The sequence below is a fragment of the Poecilia reticulata genome, linkage group LG14, assembly GCF_000633615.1.
Source record: "Poecilia reticulata strain Guanapo linkage group LG14, Guppy_female_1.0+MT, whole genome shotgun sequence".
Lineage (NCBI taxonomy): Eukaryota > Metazoa > Chordata > Actinopteri > Cyprinodontiformes > Poeciliidae > Poecilia > Poecilia reticulata.
Genome location: NC_024344.1, coordinates 12592241 through 12613427, shown reverse-complemented (window position 1 = coordinate 12613427; position 21187 = coordinate 12592241). Strand labels below are relative to the sequence as shown.

Below are 21187 nucleotides of genomic sequence, written 5' to 3'. Positions count from 1 at the left end.
TTAAGAAACATCTTTGGAAATACAAAGAATTTCCTTCTATGGTTTTAAAAGATAAATTTGACATAAGGTGTGACCAGCCTAAGTGTAGCAAGATAATCAAATGTAGTCCTTACTGATAAAAAAAACAACTTTTAGTTTAGTTACCAATATAAATCTATGAAGTCTATGTGTCTAAGTCAACTTTAGACACCACACTGATACAGCTGTTGCTGAAATTCCTGCAGCAACAGCTTCCGCATTGAGTGCTTCTGCATTGTGCATTCAAGTAAAAAAAAAATGTGATGTTTGAGTTACTAAATTGAGCTGAAAATCTGGACATGAGCTGGTTTCTTTATACGTTTCTTGCTCTAATCACATTGCAGCAAAATGTTCCAAGTAAAAGCCTGCTCTGTTTCCTGGAGAGTAGAACCTAATGAAAAATTCACTATATAGTGGCACATAAAACATATGAGCACAGAATGTTTGCTGAATGTGCAGGCATCAGCAGTGTCTTGCCATTTTCACTGTAGCTCATTTGAAAGGGCAGGTAATTGTTTTGTTGTTTTGTTTTGTTTTGTCCACACCTCTCAGTCCAACTTACAACTTTCCCACCTTTATCTCAAATGCATGCATTCTTACCTTTAATAAGCACAAAATGACGTACTAGGTTTTTTTTCACTTAAACCACCAAATGGGCTATTCGCTGTCTCTGTTGCCATGGAGACGGCACTCCGGTGTGGCTGATCTGCCAGGGGCTGTCTATGATTCTCAATTTAAAATGTAAATTTCTGTTGTGCTAAGGCTCTAAAGTGGATTTAGTGTGTGTTTAGACCTGCCGTGTTTCTCGAGGGGGAGAGCGAGGTGAAGAAGAGGGGTGGGGTGGTTAGAATCAGTAACGGGGGGGAGGGGCTGATTTATAGACTTGCCATTTTATGTCTCTCTGTTGTTTATTGTTGCCTCTGTGCTGGGGCAGCTCCACGGTCGAGAATATGCTGAATGAGTTTTCACATCAATTTGTTGTTGATGCAGCAGGAAGAAAATGAGCATCACCGTTGCATATGGGAAGCTGAGTAACAATGTAACAGCTTCTCCCACCCTCTCATTCCTGTGTTGTTTTTTTCTTTTCTTTTTTTTTTTTGTCAAACTCCAAACGTCCTCATTACAGTCGCCCGGGGCTTTTGAAAGCGGGCGATCCGGGCCTTCCCTGGTTGGCTGACTCGTGGCCTTCTACAAGCCTCCCGGCGAACGGAGGCTTAGGGAGTCCAAAGAGTGGCAACAACTTTGGCCGAGGAGGTAAGAAACACGAGCGGCGTCGAGAGAGGGGAGGGCAGATGCGGTATTAGCAATGCCTTGGTGGACAGTTTTGACGTTCATCCTTTGGGAAGCATCATGACAGCGCATCGCATTTGCAAACACATGCATCCGAATTAACAGAGCCTCTGAGGGGTTGCATTCTCCTGATTTGATTTGACAAGCTTGATATTTGGCTTAATTTTATTTATTTTTTGCTGTTTAGATATATTTTTGGCAGCCCTTCTCTTGCTGTTGTGCATGTTCCAAGCTTGCATGAGATTGATACTCCAGGTTCGTGGTTTTAATTTGAGTGCTATGATTTAAACTAGTGAGCTACAGGCTCCTGTTCTGTGAAAAACAGTGGAGCTGAAGGTTAGCGCGGTTTGAATATCCCCTCTTGTGAACACTCCACCAGGCTCCCACCGAGCGTTGCATGCTAATTATGCTTGTTGATAATCACTTTCATTTATATCAACTCTACTTTGGACTCGCCTTTTTATTTTTTATTTTTAAGCTAATGCAGAGCGCCAGAACAGCGGGGCGCGTTAATGACCTTAAAGATCGTTAACTTCATGTCAACTTATCTCTCCGTGTTGTCTTCCTTTTGCCCATTCCGCTGCCCCCCGCTCTGTCTCCACCCCGCCTCCCCTCAGATGTTTTACCGTCTGCAGCCGTGGAGAAAACAGGCACCATGCTGTCTGATGGGGCCATCTACAGCAGTATTGACTTCATGGGGAAGGGAGGCTACAGCAGCCCGGCGCGAGGCGTCCAGCCAACCCCTTACGCCACCACTCAGATTCTTCAGTCCAACAGCTTCCATGAGCTGGCCGTGGACAGGCCAGATCCCCGTTGGAAGGCGTCTCTGCAGGCCCAGCAGGAAATGGCAAACATGGGCTACTCGCTAACTGACAGGCGACCTGGTGCTGGTATGAGCCACGTGAAAATGTGTTCAAAAATCACCAAAAGCTAAACCCCAGGAAAGAACAAACGAGAAAGGAATGAATTTATTTACATATTCACTAAAACGGACCCTCAGGACTGTGCTCTTAATTACTCTTCTGTCTCCATCACAGTTCTACCCGGAGAGCTTATCTAGCCCAGAAATGTCACGCAACAATGACGCATTCCTTTGGCTTAATTTGATTAGCGATGGCAGAAAATCCCTCAGCGTTTCTCAGTTATTTATTTAGCATATATACGTTTTGTAAAGTCACAGAGGCATATCCGTCTGCACTTTTGTACTTCTGCACAATGTTCAGCTAAATGTCAGACTCGGAAGAGATAAAGCGAGCCAAAGAAGGGGAGCCGTATGGAAGCATCTTAAAGCAAGTTGCCGCGGGATTTTTTTAATGCCTCTTTAAGAAATGTCAACATTTGGGAAATGTTTTAATGTGCTGTCAGCACAAAGAAAAGGAAGAGATGAACTTTGAGCAGAAAGACAGGGGTTTTTAAAGATTCCAGCTGTCGGCGCTGATGGAAGATAACTTTCAAAGCAAACTTGAATGTGTGTACATTTTATATAAATTGATACTGAAGAGTAGAATACAAAGTGGCTTCTCAGAGTTATTTCTCTCTCTTTTTTTTTTTTGGTTTCCTACCCTTAGGTGCTAAGGTTGCAAAGAAAAAGAAGATCAAGGGAGGGACGAAAACCTCAAAATCAAATGGGACTTGCTGGGCAAACATGCCTCTGCCTCCTCCACCCATGCACCCTCTGCCAGGCACAGAGGTTGACCTTGACCAGTACCCGCAGGACAACCATAAAGGAAGGTAAGACTTAGATTTCATCAATCCTGCCTCTTCAAGCCAAAGGCAAAAAATAACGGTAAAAGGAAAAAAAAATCAAAAAACAAATGGAACATCAGGGGCAAAATTTACCAAAACCTTTTAAATATGTGGCTGTCTGCACACATTTGTAACATTTACATTTGCTCACTCTTCTTCTGCCATGTTCCAAGCATGTCTTTTAATGGACTCTTATGTGATAGACCAACACAAAGTAGTGCATAACTATAAAGTGGAAGGATATGTGGTTTTCAAAAGTTTTTGCAGAAAAAAAATCTGAAAAATGTGGCTTAGTCATCCTTATCCTGATTTCCTTCAATTGAAATCTCACACTGTATGATAGGATAGAGTAGGACAGCACTGCAAACCGACCGAGAGTTAGCTGTCCACTTAACAAGATGAAGAAAGGAAATCAATAATCTGGAATAACAAACATGACTGTGAAGTGGTATATGTAGGCCTTAACAGGTTTTGCCATAAAACATGAGTAGAATAGAGCAAAACATGTGGAAGAAGGTTCTCTTTAAATGAGACCCAAAAAGAACTACTAACTCTAAACAATAGAGCACAGCATTCTGAAAATGCCAGTCATAGTGAAGGTGGTCTGAGGTGACCAAACAGGTGACTGTCACAGCTCAATAATTTTGAAAAAATAATTCTTAATGACTATGCACTACTTTGTTGTTTTCTACCACATAAAGTCCCAATCAAATACATAAAAGCTGGTGGCTGTAACCTGACATGATGTGAAAAAGTTAATATGAATATCTTTACATATTCCTGTGCCTAAGGGATATGCAAAGACCTCCTGACCCCACTAAGGGACAAGGGTGTAAAGAAAATGGATGGATGGATGGATGGATGGATCCCTGTGTCTTCCCATAAAATGCCATAACTACCTAAATTCTTTGTCTCTCCACATCACATCTTTTCCTCATGACTCCAGCAGCAACAGCTGGGCCCCGCCCATGTCTATCCAGACCTACCACCACCAGGATTTGGACAGCGAGGCGGAGGACGAGAGGGGTCCCACTCCACCGTTAAGAGGAAGATCCTCCTCGCCAGCTCCCTTCAGCCAGCCCTCATCTTCCTCTCTCAGTTCTGCCCACCATGAAGAAATGCAGTCCATCTTGCAGGCCCACTTGGATGAGCTCACCAGAGCTTACCAGTACGAAGTAGCCAAGCAGGCATGGTAAGGATGCATGAAAGCAGCAGTTCTTTAAATTATCGTGTAGATTAAAAGATATGTTACCCTTTTCAGTCGGTTTTCAGAAACAGCACTCCATTAAAACTACCCTGTTGAAGTTCTGTAGCAATTTTCTATCCATCCATCCATTTTCTGTACACCCTTGTCCCTTAGTGGGGCTGTGAGGGGTGCTGGTGCCTATCACTGCATTAGAGTGCTTGTTATTCCCCTACACAATTAGCGTTGACTATGGAATATTTTGCCATCACTGTGTTGTTTAACTATCCCTTTCAATGACTTCAAAAAGCAGCTAAAAGTTTTTTGTACCGTCCTCTTTATTGATTGGAATTTGATTCCTCTTCAAAGATTTTTACATTCCTCTCCACACTGTGTTTTAGCAGGTCGTTTTCTGTACGAAAGGTGTTGCCATTTCCTCGCTTTGCGCAGTTGCAGAGAAACCTGTAATTTTATTCCATCGATTCATCTCGTCTCGGTTTTGCATAACAATGGCCAGCATTCGAACGTCTTAGGATGCTGGTATTTGCTCGTGTCATCCCAAACCTGCAGTCGATGTCTCCGGCGAACGATAAAAAACATTCTTGCCATTGATTACACCTTCGACGAAGCACCGAGGGGAACTTGATAAGTCGGGGCTGACACGTGTTGGTGGGGTGGAGGTAATGACTGGGTTTAGTCTTACATGCTGGTCTGACATCAGTAAATAGAGTTGGTAATTATGCATGCATCTCCTCTACGGTGGGATTGGAGCCATCATGGAGGACAGCTGTGCGGGAGATAACAGGCATGTTGCTGACAGCCCTGCCCATCCAGATATCCTTTATCCAGTCCAATTACAACTCCATTGTGTTAGCACAACACACACTACTGCTGAGAAAGTAATCAGCGAAAATCACTGCAGACATTCGTACTCTTTGCACATTGCATCTTTACGCTTCTGAGCATCCACTGACTCTGCATTCTAATGCTTGTTTTGCGGTATTTCTCCCGCTCTTTATCTGACCTCCATTGCATTTTGATGGATCGACCGTGCTTATTAATGCGGCGTTTGCCCACATTTAATTAGGCATATGAAGAGCAGCGCTAATGTGTCCAGCACGCCGATGGACTTCATGTCGAGTACGCTGGGCTCTGATCTGGGAGCAACACTCCTCTCTGAAGATGACGAGGAAGAAGAGGAGGAGGAGGAGGATGAAAGATATGCTGTGGTGTCAAAGAACTTGTGCGGCTTTGAATACACTCCTGGCCACAGCGTGGATAGCCTTGAAGGCACAGGTATGTGTTCTTATTATTAAAGAAAATGAACATGAAAGTTCATTATGACTTTGAGGAGATGAGCATGGGGAGGTTGGCTGGATCAAGGTGTCCCAAGAGCATTTAATCTGCTAGTGTAGTTACAATTTGACTTGTTGAAAATGAAATAGTCCTATTACGCTTTCTGTATCTTAAAGGAGTTAACTTTAGTTATGCTTTATCAAATGTTACATATTCAAAATCAACAGCCAGTAACGTATTTGTCATTTCTTACATATTGAATGTACATAGTGAAGCAACATATAATTTTATTGTTCTTTAAGGGAGGACTATAATGTAAAATCAATTTTTTTGATCTTCATAGCAGCATCAGAAACATACTGCTGCTTTTGATTCTTTCATACATGTTTGAGGAATTCTTTAATTTCCTTCAGCAGCCATCTGGAGGTGCATAAACGCTAAAATAGCACTATGTGCCTTTTCTGAGGATGTTTACACCTTTGGTTTTTTGGCAGAGGTGTTTATAAATATCACAAATTGAACAGAGGAAGGAATTTAAAATACGATATTTAGGAACTTAATTTTCTAAAACTTAGAGGAGTTATTCTATTTCTATTTTTATTTTATTTACTCATATTTTAATTCATGTCTTTGTTTACGGACCTATTTGTATCTTAAGTAGAAGTAATGAAGGTAAAGTTTATACTATAATATATACAAAAGATTATATATGCTTAATTTAATTAATGAATTTGGAAAGTACCACATCATTACTTGAAAATGATGCATCTCACTGGTCTTTTATTTTTCTTGCTCTCTTTTCTTGCACAGTATGCTGCCAGAGTCGAGTTTAAGAACTGTGCAGAATACGAAGAAAAGTCAGAAAAAGTCCAAAATCTTACTTTGAAAGTTCGTCAGAAATTTTGAGGAACTATTGATCAAGACCATTTTAAACAATAATATATAACGTGGTTCTCAGTGGATGAAAAATGAAAAAAAAAGAATAAAAGGTACTTCAAAACACAGCAGTGTCTTACCACTTAATATACAAATTGTGCCCATTTGACTGGCAAAGTAAAGGTGATTTAGAATGGAACAAATGTGCTGCATGTTTCTGAAAGAAAGGGGAAAAAAACTGTTGACAGCCTTCTGTTTTCACCCTGTTGCTGAAGAGTCACTACAGCCACTCAAAGCACTTTGTCAAGAAATTGCATTTATATTGGTCAATTTCTCCAAACACAATAGATCCATGTTCAGAGAAGAAGCAAGTGGATTACTATTTGTAGCGGGCCAATTTTTAAAAGATGAGAGGAGGAAATGTCAGTGAATAAATTCCATGCATGATAAAACAAAACATTATTTAATATTCTGTTACACACTTAGTTTAAACAATGAAAGGTTAACCCCACCATGCTCCAATATGGGGGCTGTGTATTCAGCAGGGTTGACATGCTAGCTTTCAGTCAGTCATAGCAGTTTGCATTTACGCTAAAACTTCCAGTTAGATGTCCTCTAATCCGATCTCCTTCTTCTACGTTTTTGACCCAACCCTCTAGTTGCAAACTGACATTTTTATGTTTCTCTTTCATTATTTATTTTTTTTACATTGTTCCAAAAAGGCCAGACATGTGGAGTTCACAAGTAATCGTGCCAACAGAAATGAGGATCTGTGCAGCTCAGTCAGAGTTACCACGGGTCTCTTGGCTGGTTTTCTGATTAATGTTCTTCTTGTCTGTCAGTTTGATTGAACAACAATTTATTGGTAGATTGGGAGCTCTGCCATCAATTATCAGATTCCAATACGACTAGAGCCACTGTGGTGGAAACAGAGGCAGCAAAATACTAAAACTATTCATAGACTTTGAATCATTGCAGCCCCTGTTTTAGATGATGTATTTCAGGACATGTCATCATTCTCGGATAAATGTAGAAGCCATAAAATATTTTACAATTTTATGCATTTATAAATAGGTTTCCGCCTGAAAGCTATTCTTTAGAACTCAGAAACTTGATGGCTTCTCCCACAGGGACAGAGCTGCACCGTTTTTAGACCCCGGCGTTTGATAAGTTACGACTGACGGGCACGCTGAGAAATACGTGTGTGTTCATTACTTTTGATAACCCATCGCGGGGCAGAAACAGTGCGACTATAAATATTTACACACATTAGCAATGCAAACGTGCTATCGTCTCAGATCTTACAGACACACATTATAAGTGGAAATATGCATCTTTGGTCTGGTTCCTTGAAGCCACGGGGCGGAGCCACATCGCTTTTTATTATCCCACAAAGGATGGCTTGTCCTTAAGGCTGTCAAATTCTCTGAACAGCACACCTACTGTGAGCTCTGTTGTCCTCTGAGATGTGGGAAAACATCTTTGTGCCTCGTTTTGAGACAGGTCTGCAGTGCATGGCGAAAATATTCACTTAATTTCATCTTTTTGACGTTTTATCAATACCCTGATGATAAAACATCAGGATATTGAAATTGTATGTGAATAATCTACACAAATTACCGTGTGATTGTGAACGAGAAGGGAAATGATAGTTTCTAAACTGTTTTCCGAATAAAAATCTAAAAAGTGTGGTGCGTATTTGTGTCCGCCCCTCCTTTTGAACCACATTTTACTGAAAACACAACTGCAAGTGTCTTGGTTTATTTCTCTTCCATGACTTTGACATACACACCTTTTTTTTTTTTTTTTACCCATTCTTCACTACAAACTAAAACTGCAGCTGGAAGAAGCTCGTCTATATAAATCAATTTTTAAATGTTGCTACTAAACGCTCAATTGATTCAGGTCTATTTGCTTTACCTCGGTTATTCTAACACATGAATATTCTTTAATACAAATTATTTGTAGTCTGGCTTTTATGTTTAGGATTTAGTCATGCTGGGAGATGAACAATCCATTGCCACAGCATGATGCTGCCATTACCATGATTCACCTTGGTGTTTTTAGGGTAATGTGGAATTTTAGTTTTCTGTTAAATTCAGCATTTTGAATGCAAGCCAAAAGGTTTAATTGTTTGCCTTCTAGCTACAAACTAGATGAAATGCTCTCCTTATCTTTCCTATCGGTGCATGTGGACCAGCATGCGTTGGTAGGTTTGCAGCTGCGCTATGCTTTCTGTATTTGCAGATAATTGATTCAACACATAGAGAATTGTTTTAAAGCCTAAATATGCTTTAAACTTCTCTATTAGTTTATCCCTCTGAGTTCTTCACAGAACAGCTGAATTTCTACAAAGATTCACTTAAATTACATTGAGGGTTACTAAGTTTCTGTAGGCAATCAGTTACACTGGATTTGATTTAGGGGCACTGGGGTAAAAGAGGCTGAATACATTGTTGTCCTTCTGCTCCACAGGTATTTACTACTACTATCAAAATACAACAAAAATAAAGCAAGTTTGCGTTCGTAAAATAAAATAAAAAATCTGGGGTATGAATCCTTTTGCACAACACTGTTAGCCTTCTACTCATTGTACAGCTGATATATTTTATTAACTGTGGATGAATCATCATCTATCATAACTGACTCATTTCCTCTTATCACAGGGAAATCCTCCCTCCACAGCCACACTGATAGCTTTGGCTCCTCAGACCACGGCGCACATGGCACACATAGCCTCGGACACCAGGGGGCACCGCTTACTGGCCACAAACCTCAGACAGACAAGGTTGGAACTCTTCCCAGACGAAGAGACACCAACACAGACTGTGAGTTTTGGACGCCGGCGCTCCCAGACGACTGTTTCTCAAACACGATTCCTCATTTGTGATCAGGCACATGTCATGACGTCTCATTTCCACGTTGTCGTGTCTTACCATCCACTCGACAGCCCACGCGCCGGCCACAAAGTCCCTGCACAGCATGGGGTCCCACATGCAAAGCCCGTGGGCAGCTGCAGCACCGCACCCCTCGGAGGAGTGCATGGTAACCGTGTCGACGCTAGAGAGACAGCATATGGCTTCCTGGAGTGGCACGACATCGTCCGGCAGGGCCACCCTGGGTAGGGGTTCCCACAAGAGACCTGGCGCAGAACTCTCCCACGATGGGCATCCTCCCACCAACGGCACAGAGAAAAGGGAACACTGTAAGTGTCGATACTAAAACTCTCATGGAGACGGAGCAGTGTGAATGCAACACAGAGGGGTGTTTCCAAAAGAGCATGGTGATTTTTGACTTGCAAGGAAGCTCTTCCTAAATGCATATGCTTGGAAAACTTTGATCACAGAATATAGACACAAATATCTGGAAACATGGGGGATATTACACATGTATATGAGTGTCTTTAAAAGAAATGTTTTCCGTTTGTTCTGAAAACGCATTTCTAGCTGTGGGGAAATGCAAAATCAACCTACATACCAAAAACCTGCTTCCAGCGCTGAGCTGTTGCCAGTGGCCCCTTGGCATCATTTCTTTCAGTTTCCCCTATCAAAAACATTGGCTGTGGTTCTGAGAAAACGAAGCCAGTTTTACCTAAGCACCAACACTATTCTGAGCCAGATCAAACACCAGCTTTCATCATGGACTTGCGGTGGAGTAATGCAGACCAACAGCCTAATAAAATGTGTTGAGAGCCGTGTTAAAAACTCRTGTTAGTTTTGCTTTTAGGTTGCCAAATGGGAGAAGCAGAATGGATGAAAAGACTAAGTTTAAATTGTTAAAAGTCTGATTAGCTATGGAATAGCATGAGCTCATTTTCTCACATTTGTCTTGGACTTAAACTGCATTGGTGGTAAAACCATATGTAACAGATACCAGTTGGTTCTTTACACACCTTTGTTGATATTCCCCTTTTGTTTTTCACAGGGATCTATAAAAATATGCTCCTCTCTACCTCAGTGTTTCTAAGAGTGTTTGCACACACGGTAGTCTGGTAGACTGGGTTTGATTGGGGACCAAAATTACAACATTTGTTACATTTTCAGCTGCCAGGGTTTCTCTTCCACACTGCACTGTGTCAACAACCTAAACCCTTCAAAAACCCTGTTCACCACCTCACCTGTGGTGGCGCTGCAGCAATAACTACAAAAGGAAATTACATCAAAAAAACTTCATAAAAGACATGAGCACAACTTTCTTTTTTTTTTTTTTTTTTTTTTTACAAAATATAATAAAAAATGGAGTGTAGTCGGATTTTAGCTGTTGTAGCCGTTTCTCCTGCTAGCTCTAGTCTCTCACATTCTTTTGAATTGTATTTACCCAGAATGCCCTGCAGTATAGTCAACTTCCATCTTTTGCAGCAATCTTATGCATTCAAACCACACCAGAGTTCAGCCGAACTGAGACCTAGGTTTTTAAGCAGACCAGAGTTAACTTTTTTTGGTCTGCCTCAGAGTTTGATTGCACGTTCACATCTCCTCAAATGAACCAGACTTTCTAGACAAAGGAACTAGAGTTTTATTAAATTGAACTAAACAGTGCTGCTGTGCCAACTCAACAAGTTAATGCCATACTACCACCAACTCATTGTTTTGAAGACCAGTGAACTTCTCACACAGATCTGATGGGAAGACTGATGGAGCTAAAGAAAGAAAGAGAGAAATATACCCTCCTAATGTCGATTTCAGCCAATATGACCGACTGATATGGCAAAGATTTTCATAGCTGGGAGACACATATGCCAAACGGCTTGCCTAACAGCACGTCCTGTTTCATTCGGCTTCCCTTTAACGTGGTGGTGGAGCAGTAATCTACAAAAGCTTCATCGTCTGCTTCATTCTCAGATGTGTCCATACATTTAGTTACATAACTGAGTCTTGTCCAAGATCCAGGAGTGTTAAACCCTGGTTGGGTCAGATTAAGCAGCGCTGACCTTCACAACAGCTTTCTAAAATTGCTGTGTTTAGATGCCCACATGTTAACAGGCTTGTAAACAGGTTTACAGCTTTTCCTTTAGAGGAAAGTGTATAGTGGTGCATAATCAAATTAAGGTCAGCCTGACCTCTCAGCTCATAAATTCTGGATTCCGAGCAAACACTGTACCTCGACGTTTATAAACACTAAGAGGATCTATTGCCGCAATGTCTCACAATAATAAAAAAGGCCACAATATGTTGGAGTGAAGTCAGCTATCCAGCTGTTGTCAGCATGTGACGGTCAAATGGTGAAGTAGGTGTAAGCTACTGAGTCGCAAATGTGAAGGCAAGAGCTTTAAGTTTGACATCCTATTGCATCAGCGCCTGAGAAGTAGAGCAACTGCTCCCCCATTTTTGATAGGAGAAGATCTGATCACTTCCTCGGATTGGATGAATGCATAAAGTCTAAAAAATATTTTATCTACAAACTGAAGATAGATAAAAAAAATAAATAACTGCACAGTTTTAGTCTGTTCTTCCCTCCCCTTTGAGTTGGTTCGATCCAACTTGCCTGTGTGCCACACTAATTAGGAAAATAAAATAAATTAATTTCATGAGTGAGTGGATAAATACCACAGATGTTGGTTGAGATGCCTTTTACACTAAAGACACTTCCAGAAGTGCATTGATGCCACCTAGTGGTTGGGATGAGAACTAAACATGGCTCAAGAAAGCGGAAGTGCGGAGCACATGGGGATCCGTTTTAATGCGTCATGTTGTCTCAAAAGCTTGATGTCAAATTACAGCTCTAATAAATGGCCACATTTATTTGTTTTCAAGGAACAAAATCTGTTCAAAAAACATGTCCGTTTATTTAAATACTTCAACCTTTAAGGATAAAATACAGAATAAATATGATGATTATGTTAAATATAAAAATAAACTTTTTTTTCTACCAGGTTGACTTGTCATCAATTCAACAACAATAAATTCTAATAGTTTTTAAGAATAAAATTTAAATGGAAAGCCTACATGTCTGCATTAAGAGAAGCTGAAAAGTCAGATGGTGCATTCAAGTACACAAACCCAACGATGCCCCAGATGTAAAAGCAAAGGATTTTGAGCCCATTTTGTAATTCTGTTTTCTTCGTCTGGCTTTCTTTTCAGAGTCATTGTGAGGCATCCATCTCCTGCAGATGTGGTCCATCCCCAGACCTCTTGTTTTGTAAGCGCTATGAGATTTTCTCCAGGCAAGGATGGTATTTAGAAGCCGGAGAGGACAATAAATGGAAGAAGAAGAAGAAGAAGAAGAGCAAAAAGCGTTGAAGGAAACATAGAGCTGTAAATGTCATGTACAGACACAGACACCACTTTCACAGTGTTATTTTTACCCCCCCTTCTCTCCCCCCCGTCTTCCCCTTTTCTCTCTTTGAAAGAGTAAATAATATGTTATATGTCCGCTTCTGTTTTCTGTCACATGGTGATCACACAGTGGAGATGTGAAGAAAAAGGAACCACACAACAACAATGACTTGTTAAATGATGAAAGGACTTGCATAATTTGTAAATATATATTTTTAATGTTATTTTGTTTTTCTCTTTCGTTTGCTTTGCTATGCAAGCCGAATCCAACCGTCTCTTTTTGTGATTTATTACTGTGAATCTTTTTTTTTTTATCTTTTTTTTAATCATGCTCAAACTGTTGGCTTTTTTTTTAACGAAGCTACTGTATTGTTGTATTTTGCACAGAGCATTTTTTTTTTTTTACTTTTTTTGGGTGAAAATAAGCACAAACTCGTTTTCAGCTAAGCTGAGGAGGAGAATCATAATGGAAAAGAGTGAGATCTATATTAAAAGAGTGGAGAGTCGGGGGTCGTACTGTATATTTGGCTGTGCTGTAATCGTTTGGGGAAATAACAGGTACACACTTGAAACTAATATGCCAAAAAAGAAACAAAAGACAAAAAAAAAGAAACAAAAAAAAAAAAAAGAAAAGGAACTAACATTGCTTTCATATCTCTTGCTGTGAAACTCGTTAGAGATTACGCCAAGAACTCTTCTCAGCGGGTGGCAAAGAGAACATTAACTCTGATATCCAAAGGAAAGACGYAAAACATTGGCTGCATCTCTGCCRTTCCGAAGAAGAACATTTTAATAAATAATATATCATCGTATTGTTTCCAGTAACATCTCTTGACATGATGTGCAATATCAAGAACGCAATGTGACAGTTATGGGAAATGAGACGGTAAAAGCGACTTGGTGAAAGTCGGAGATGACGCATCAGACAGGTGGAGTAAARTGACCTAATTTCACCTGCAGGTAGAAAGTGTGTAAAATATAGGACAGCTCTATGTGACTTCTAACATATATGACATACTCTGCTWTGAGAAAGTATCGGCCCCCTTGCATTACAGATTTCTTCAGATCAGTCGCCACACATGCTCGTCTACGTCAGCAGCCACGCAGGAGTTTTTACAGTGCTGTGAAAAAGTATTTGCCCCCTTACGGAGTTGTTTTGTTGAGGCATTTTTGTCAGGCTGGAATGTTTTTAGRATACTCACTTTGCTCTGGGTAGCTCAGTTTCTCTTAATCAAATGGCAATTTTGTTTTTTGTGTCGTCTTTGTCTTACATTGAAACAGAAGAAATCTGTAAGGGACAAGTACTTTTGTCGCAGCATCTCGACTCCTTTTATCGAACTTTTCGGTTTACACTAAAAACATCTTCATTTCCAGATTTTACTGACAGCCAGATGTTAATATTCAAGATGTCCAAATGCAGCTTGTTAAGATATTTCTGCCAAATGTATCCAGAGTTTTTGGTCGCCACACCTGTTGGGATGATTATGTTCTGGGATTTTTTTTTTTTTTTCTTGTAATTGCTCACCATGTGAAGGATCTTTCCGTGACAGATTGGTTTGCCTTCAGGAATGCACAGCCACATACAGAAGAAGTTTTTTTTTTTTTTGTGTTTTGTTGTTTTTTTTTTTTAATCCTTGATGCAAAATAAAACGTGTATGTGAAAATGAACTGAATCTCTCCCTCACGACGCATGAGTCCGAAGCAACCGTTGCATTTATTCAGAAAAGTGTGCAGGGAAAGGCAGAATCATTTTGGTTCCAAATTTAACAGSAATATTATTATCACAAGAGCTGGATGGAGTTATTAACGAATATACGGCACTCAAAAGTGAAAGGAATATAATAAAACCATTTTGATGAAATCTGGAAAATGTTTGATCTCAGTTTTGGTATTTTTCAAGCAGATTGCAGCATCTTTGCCCGTATGATAAAATAGATTTGATAGGCTTATTTAGTTTGATTTGATTTTTGATCAACTCCCACAACAGATATATTTCCACATGCTTAAGGGATTGATTTCAAGAGCACAGCCGCCTCCACGCATGATGATTAAAAATTTATTTTCAGTGCAGTACCTCAAAATTACATGGTAACATTTGAAAAATATACTGTTTACATTTATTTACTGGTTTATGCAAAAGTGATTGGTTCTTTTTTTATCAAATAAGCTGTACAATTTGTATTGAATACATAAAAATGAATACCTAAAGAACACTGTACTTTTATTTATTTTTTTTAAGTCAGTGTGCATCAAAAATAAGAACCTTAATATAAATGGTTTTTGTTACAAGAAAAGATACAATTGAAATTAGGCGATTTTGTGTTTATCTTTATAAGAACAGAAAGAGATACCTGAAAATGACTAAACTTTCTGTGATCTACAAACTAGATCATGATTGAGTCCATGTTCATCATGTCATCATGCACAGTGTGCAGGTTGATCTGAGAGGAAAAACAAAACGACAAAAAAAAACCCTGAGATGACAAATTTTTCAAGTGTTGTCCAATTGGCAAAAACAAAAGAGTTTTAATAATAGCCATATGAATTCTTTTTATATTTCTAATTGTTCTGTTCCCTCCACTAAATAAATATTCATTGTGTGACATTATGCAACTGCAATAAAACACCAATTCATTTTAAGATCTTTTGCACTGGTTACTAGTAAATGCTGGCRGGTKTCKGASGTTCATGTGCGAAACTTTGTCTGCGATAGATGAAGGAAATTCACACAATTTCAGTTTGACTTTGTTCTGTCATCATCGTTGCTGGACGACAGGCCCGCTTCGCGTTCCACAAAGATAAATTCGTTTTTGCTCTCGGCGTCGGACTGCGTGGCCCCCAGGTGATGCAATTGCTGCTTTGTGAATTGCGGAGAAGCATTGCCTCTCGTTATGGATGCGCAGGGATTAGGCCGCTCTGCTGATGTTGTACATTTTGTCTCGGCTCAAAGKGCCTTTGACCGTTTAAGCTTTATATCTAGCTTCTTGGGCTCCCAAAAGTGCCATGAGGCCAACAGAATACCACACGGTCTGCTCTGTCGCCTATTACTTGTCGACGAAAGTTGGGTTTCTCAGCCTCGTCGGAGCCAGATCGACAAACGCCGTACTTGCTTCTTCTAATTTACCCCGCTTGTAGAACACGGGAGTTTAATGGAGCAACAGGAACAAATAGGCCAGCCCACAGAGCCCAATTACAGGACTCTGTTTGTACAGATATTGCTTCACTTCTGCCTTACAAAGCCGTTCCTTAATATCCCGGTCTATGAATGATGTGCTTACTTTGTGGATGGCTGTGGTTCAGTRAAAAATAAGTGTACTGCAACAGAATTATAGCTGATATATATATATTTTTTTATCCCTTGGTGGATCATTTGACCTGTAAATGTTTTAGTTCTTTCAGCAACACTGAGGAACGGTGAAAATACTTGCAATTGTGGGATTTTTTTTTCTATAGAAATCCCTGGAAATATCAATGACGTATATAAAAGCTCTTTCTATTAGAACTTAAAATACAATTTACGTTAAAATCATTACTTTTTAATTGCATCAACACTGATCAAGCTATGCAAGGGAGCATACAGAAGAAAGAAAAAAAACTCCAATTAGAAGATGAGACCAATGATGACTTTGGGTTTGACTCRCATAGCTTGGAGCAAAATATGACAATATTTTGTGTATTGCTCTTTATTTTGCACATYCAACCAGGAAAGAAAAATATTTCAAAATAAGGCTTCGACAGCATGACTCTAGTTTAATGAGTTGCAAATTGTCAGGAGTGGCAATAAATAGTCAATACCTGCAATTTTCGCCCATGTTTTATCTTGGAAAATGCACTCAGTACTGTGTGGAGGGCTCCCACTGGGCACCTGTAARATCCAGTTGTCTAAATGCAAACAGACGGGGCCCCATCGATATGCTTCAACTGCGAGTTTTGTAATTCTGGATAACGCAGAGACAACGAAATTGCAAACCATGAMAAAAGGTCAAATTATTAAGGGTTTTATGAGACGTCAACCTTAAACATCAAACATTAACAGGCTGAACATGCAGAAGGACAACGGAGAAATGTCACGTTGGAGATGCGGGCGTCTCAAACGTTCGGAGGAATCGTTCTCGGAAAAACAACAGCATTTCTTATAGRCTGAAAGAAAAAAAAAATCAAGGCGTAATAATTGTGTAGCTGTATTAAAACCTTCTAAATCTTAGATTAATCCGTTTATAGACTTCCAAAGGAGATAAAATAATAATGATAATCCCTCAGGGCAATTAAAAACCAATGAAATACTGGGAGCTTCTGACTTCGAGTTTACTGTTTCACACTCACGGGCATTTCATTAGGAAAAGAGCTGCAGAGGAAGAGCCAAAGTGCCTTCTGTGTGTACCTGGGATTGCTTCCATTGGTCAGATCGAGGTTCAGCTTTGTTCTCAAAATGTGTGGCCACCCACTCTCATCTGAAGGTTTGAAGCAGTGCRGGAGATGGCTTTTCAGCAAAAATGTCCCGACCTGCCCCTGTAATAAGGCAAGCAACAACAACAACAAGGAAATCAAAGAAGTCGAGTCTCTCTTTAGGTGTCAGGTGACAAAACAGCRAATTACGGGCGAGAAACTCCTATGAAACTGACACCCAGGAAGTGGGGAGAGTTTTCTAAGGAGTCTTTGTAAGTCGTTTTATCAGCAATAAGTACSTGAGAGGTTCGACACGGTTTCCACTGCTGCTTTAGGCTTTCCGTCAAACATTCACCACAGGACTAAATCTTGGACTACAATGAACACCCAAAGCACTGAAATCCATATCTGGGCAGAAGATGGTGGGTTATAATGAACAGGACAAACCGTCAACACAGCAAATATATGATTGTGGCTCATTTTGTTAACCCGCTACATATTGGTGCCTTTGGTATTAATTGGCATTTTGCTCACATGGCCACAAGATACTRTGATTAATCATTTGCCTGGTGAGTGCATCCACTTTTAGATGATGGGTAAAATATAACCTGATGGTCCAATAAATGGCAGACAAAGCAAATCTTTCAGGTGTTCAAGTCTGTTTYATGTTCATGTCTCTGTGGATTGTGACTTGATTCTCTGATTGTCGCTAAAACAAATTCAGGACAACGCCTAAATGTAGCTGCACATGAATTTAAATTGCRGAGGCATGAACGAAATATAGGTGGTATAAACAAAACATCACCATATTAATCTGCTGAGACGGTTTAGGATCAAAATCCGGCAGACTATAAAAAGACTCACCGTCTGGAAAACCACATTGTGAAAAGTAATGCAAAATTCATGCTGCCTCCTCAGACCGAGACACTTGAGGGAAAGATATAGGTCAAGGGTGAGACTGGTTCTGCAGCTTACCCTGACCTTTGACCTCCGCTTGAAGGATGTAAAAAGACAGCTTCACCTTTGAGAACGGCCGTCTGCCAGGTTCAACTTTCAATAATCTTATGCATTCAAAGGGAAATTCCCGATAAGAATCAAGCGATGTCCAGGAAATGGACAATTATTATGATATTCTGGTGCACATTTGTTACATCCAGGACAGTTTAAACCTGTGCACTCGCGTTTGTTTCCAACATGTAATGCCGTCGACGCGTGGAGCAAAATGTCAAGAGCAAACACGGAAGGAAAATGTTGGCAACGCAATTACGGCTCCTGAAAAGCTCGAGTGTATGTTTTGAAACACAAATAACATTAAGAATCCCAAACAAAGCCACAATGTTTCACAGAATGTGCCTGACTGTATTCATTAGGAGGGTGTATTCAGAAACCTGTTCCCGGCAGTCAGATTTTTCCACTGATTACACAGTAGGTGAAATGACTATATTAACATAAGAAAGGGAACTGTTCGCTCTCYTTTTTTAGAGGCCCGCTGCAGTGTTTCATGAAAATTTTCCCAACATGTGGTGCACAACCTTTTCACTATGATTATGTGTAACCTCGCCTCAAAAGGCTGATTTGTGACTCATGACATTTGGCTAATTGCAACATTCAAACCGTGTTGTGATCTACATGCTCCGCACCTGAAGCGGCGCTTTGTGGCGCAGATACCCCGAGGCTAAGCTAAAGGCCACAGGGTTTCTGGCCTTTAGCTCCCTCGGCGACCAATTTATTTTCATGGTGTTCGCTCTCACGGCACATCTAGTTCTATTTAAGCTGCCGCTYGTCCTTATTGTGAAACGGACACGAAGGCCGATGCRACGTCTTGGAGCTTCCTGACGCAGGAACATATTGGCAAATAAAGATCAGTCAGGAGGAATTGATTCTGTTGAATCTGTGCAGAACAATCAGTCACTACTTGTTGAATMGGTCACCCACGCTCTGACAAAAGCTTGTGTCATTTTTTACATACTATTTTCTTTCAGTGAAGTGTTCTGCGTCATGGCTTTCATTATACGGGATGCACACATTTGCAGATGACGCCCAAATGTCCATTCACACCTTGCATTAATATCCAGCTGTTACGACAGAACTTTATTAGGCTGTGAATCACTGGAAAAAATGTTCAAGATGGTTTCCCTTCACCTTCAGACCACCTGCATTGGTTTGGCACTATTATGAGAGCTAACGACTGCAGTTTCTGCTGCCTGGGGTACAGCCAATCGGCACTAAGRAAAATAAATGCAGCTCCTGGATTGGCTGTTTTGCAAACACCAGCCAATAGTGTCAAGTAGAAATGCGCCCAGGTATAGCAGGATCTGAAGCTACATTTTCTACAGGGGATTAAAAAGATCCACTGGTATGGATGAGTTTTCTCTTTAAGTCTGATGGCTACACTGATTGTTCTGGAACTAATGTAAGCTCCCTGCTGTTATGGTGTTACCATAAAAATCACCCAATGTCAATATTTTTTGTTTGTTTGTTTTTTTTTTACATCCGTAGAGATTTTATTTGTTCATACCTTGCGCTAAGCTTTGTAAAGTCACACATTATTATCTCTTAGGTCTCCTGTCTAAATTGTTAAGCTATATAACTAGCTAATCAGGAGTTTGGTGGCAGAAAAAAAAMCTCCTTGATTAATCTTAACCATGGTTAAAGTCTGTCCAATKATATAATTGGCAGTCGACCCAAAGATGTATATCCAAAGCAAAGACACACCTCCAGTTAAATCCCATCACACACGATAGCACCTATTGTTTAAMCCGCTTACACTGGATCATGTTTCTTTCTTTGCATTCTACATTCTACAGCAGAAGCTAAAATTGATGTGGTGTTTGCAAACAATCATTAAAAAAAGTTTGTTAGATATCCATTTGTGCACGAAAAGTTACGAAAGAAGTTAAGTCATGCCTTTTGCTGGCTCTAATGTGACATTATATAAACCTCTGCAGAACTATTACCACATTACATACACTACTGTTTTTTCTTATTATGAATCTTATTATTTTAATCATTTTCTGCCGTTGCTTTTGTAATGTTTGTTGTTTTGCATTGGAAAGCAATGTTTTACATTCCTTGGTTTCCCCCCTGAACCCTCCGTCTTGCCATCTTTGTCTCTTTATAATTGCTGTGGCCTTTCCAAATTGCTGAGCTAAGCACACACACACACACTGTCCCATTAGTTTAGCTGCAATAGAAGAAAAAAAATCTTATTTTACCCTTTTGGGAGACCGAATCTGCCACTGATATTGCAGGGCAACCAGTCCCTCCGTACTATCTACCTACGCTGCCAGAGATGGGTATTTAGAAAAATTGAACAGAATAATGATAATGAACAAATTAGCCAGGAGACACGATAATAACAGATTTAAACAGAGTCTGTTGTGGAAACAATCTGTGCCATCTTACTGTCTGCATTTTCTTTTTCCTTTTTTTTTTTTAAAAAAAAAGCTCCTTTTGAACCATTTGTGCATAAACAGAAATTGTGATGCAAAATAGATTGTTATTATTATGCAAAGCGCATCCGTCAGGAGGCAGACAAACCACTCAGTAAATGTGAGTGTATTTTTATTTTTACTGCCTGCTTTTATCTGCTGTATTTATATCCAGGATATCATTTTAATTTGATGGCCTGCTAATGTAAACTAGCGCAAACCACTTTGGGTAAAACTTTTAGTCGGTCTCTCTGGGTTACTTCGCTAAATATTCCTGTGGGGGGTCGTGGAGGGGGGGATGGAGGGGGGGTCGGTTAAATCAACTTTAGCTCAAGCTCAATTTTTAAACTACAAGTCAGACCGATCAAGGCTTCCTGCTCCAGATGCCTGTTGGAGCCAAGGTGTCTTTCTCTGTTTGCCTCTCGTCTGCAAGAGCAAACCTTCTCTTGGCAGTAAACGTGCGGGTTCCCAACTGGTATACAGTCAACATTTATAGTAACAGACAGTGGATAGAGCTCCAACAAACACATTTAAATTCATCACTGCTGCTGAAAACTTCATTATCTCCGACGCCTCTTAATTCTTCGCCAACTGCCTGTTGCAAGAGAGAGTAATCTCCCTCGAACACGGCTGTAATAAAATTCGAAATCATAAAATTGCCCCCATTTTGCACGAATCCCCCCCCC

The 21187-nt window shown here is 40.2% G+C and overlaps 1 protein-coding gene across 3 annotated transcripts in view; it reads left to right on the top strand.

Moving 5' to 3' along the window:
* Positions 1-13422, top strand: part of LOC103475879 (roundabout homolog 2-like) — a 90430-nt gene extending 77008 nt beyond the window's left edge. For 2 of the 3 annotated variants that reach the window (XM_008427819.2, XM_008427818.2), the window contains 8 exons: positions 1145-1272; positions 1926-2198; positions 2877-3039; positions 4001-4246; positions 5325-5533; positions 9076-9237; positions 9360-9614; positions 12490-13422. In XM_008427819.2, coding sequence (XP_008426041.1) covers positions 1145-1272; positions 1926-2198; positions 2877-3039; positions 4001-4246; positions 5325-5533; positions 9076-9237; positions 9360-9614; positions 12490-12491 — 1438 coding nt within the window. In that variant the 3' untranslated portion in view covers positions 12492-13422. The remainder of the gene's footprint in view (positions 1-1144; positions 1273-1925; positions 2199-2876; positions 3040-4000; positions 4247-5324; positions 5534-9075; positions 9238-9359; positions 9615-12489) is intronic. The other variant, XM_017308646.1, reaches the window with a different exon arrangement.
* Positions 13423-21187: the final 7765 nt, after the last annotated feature.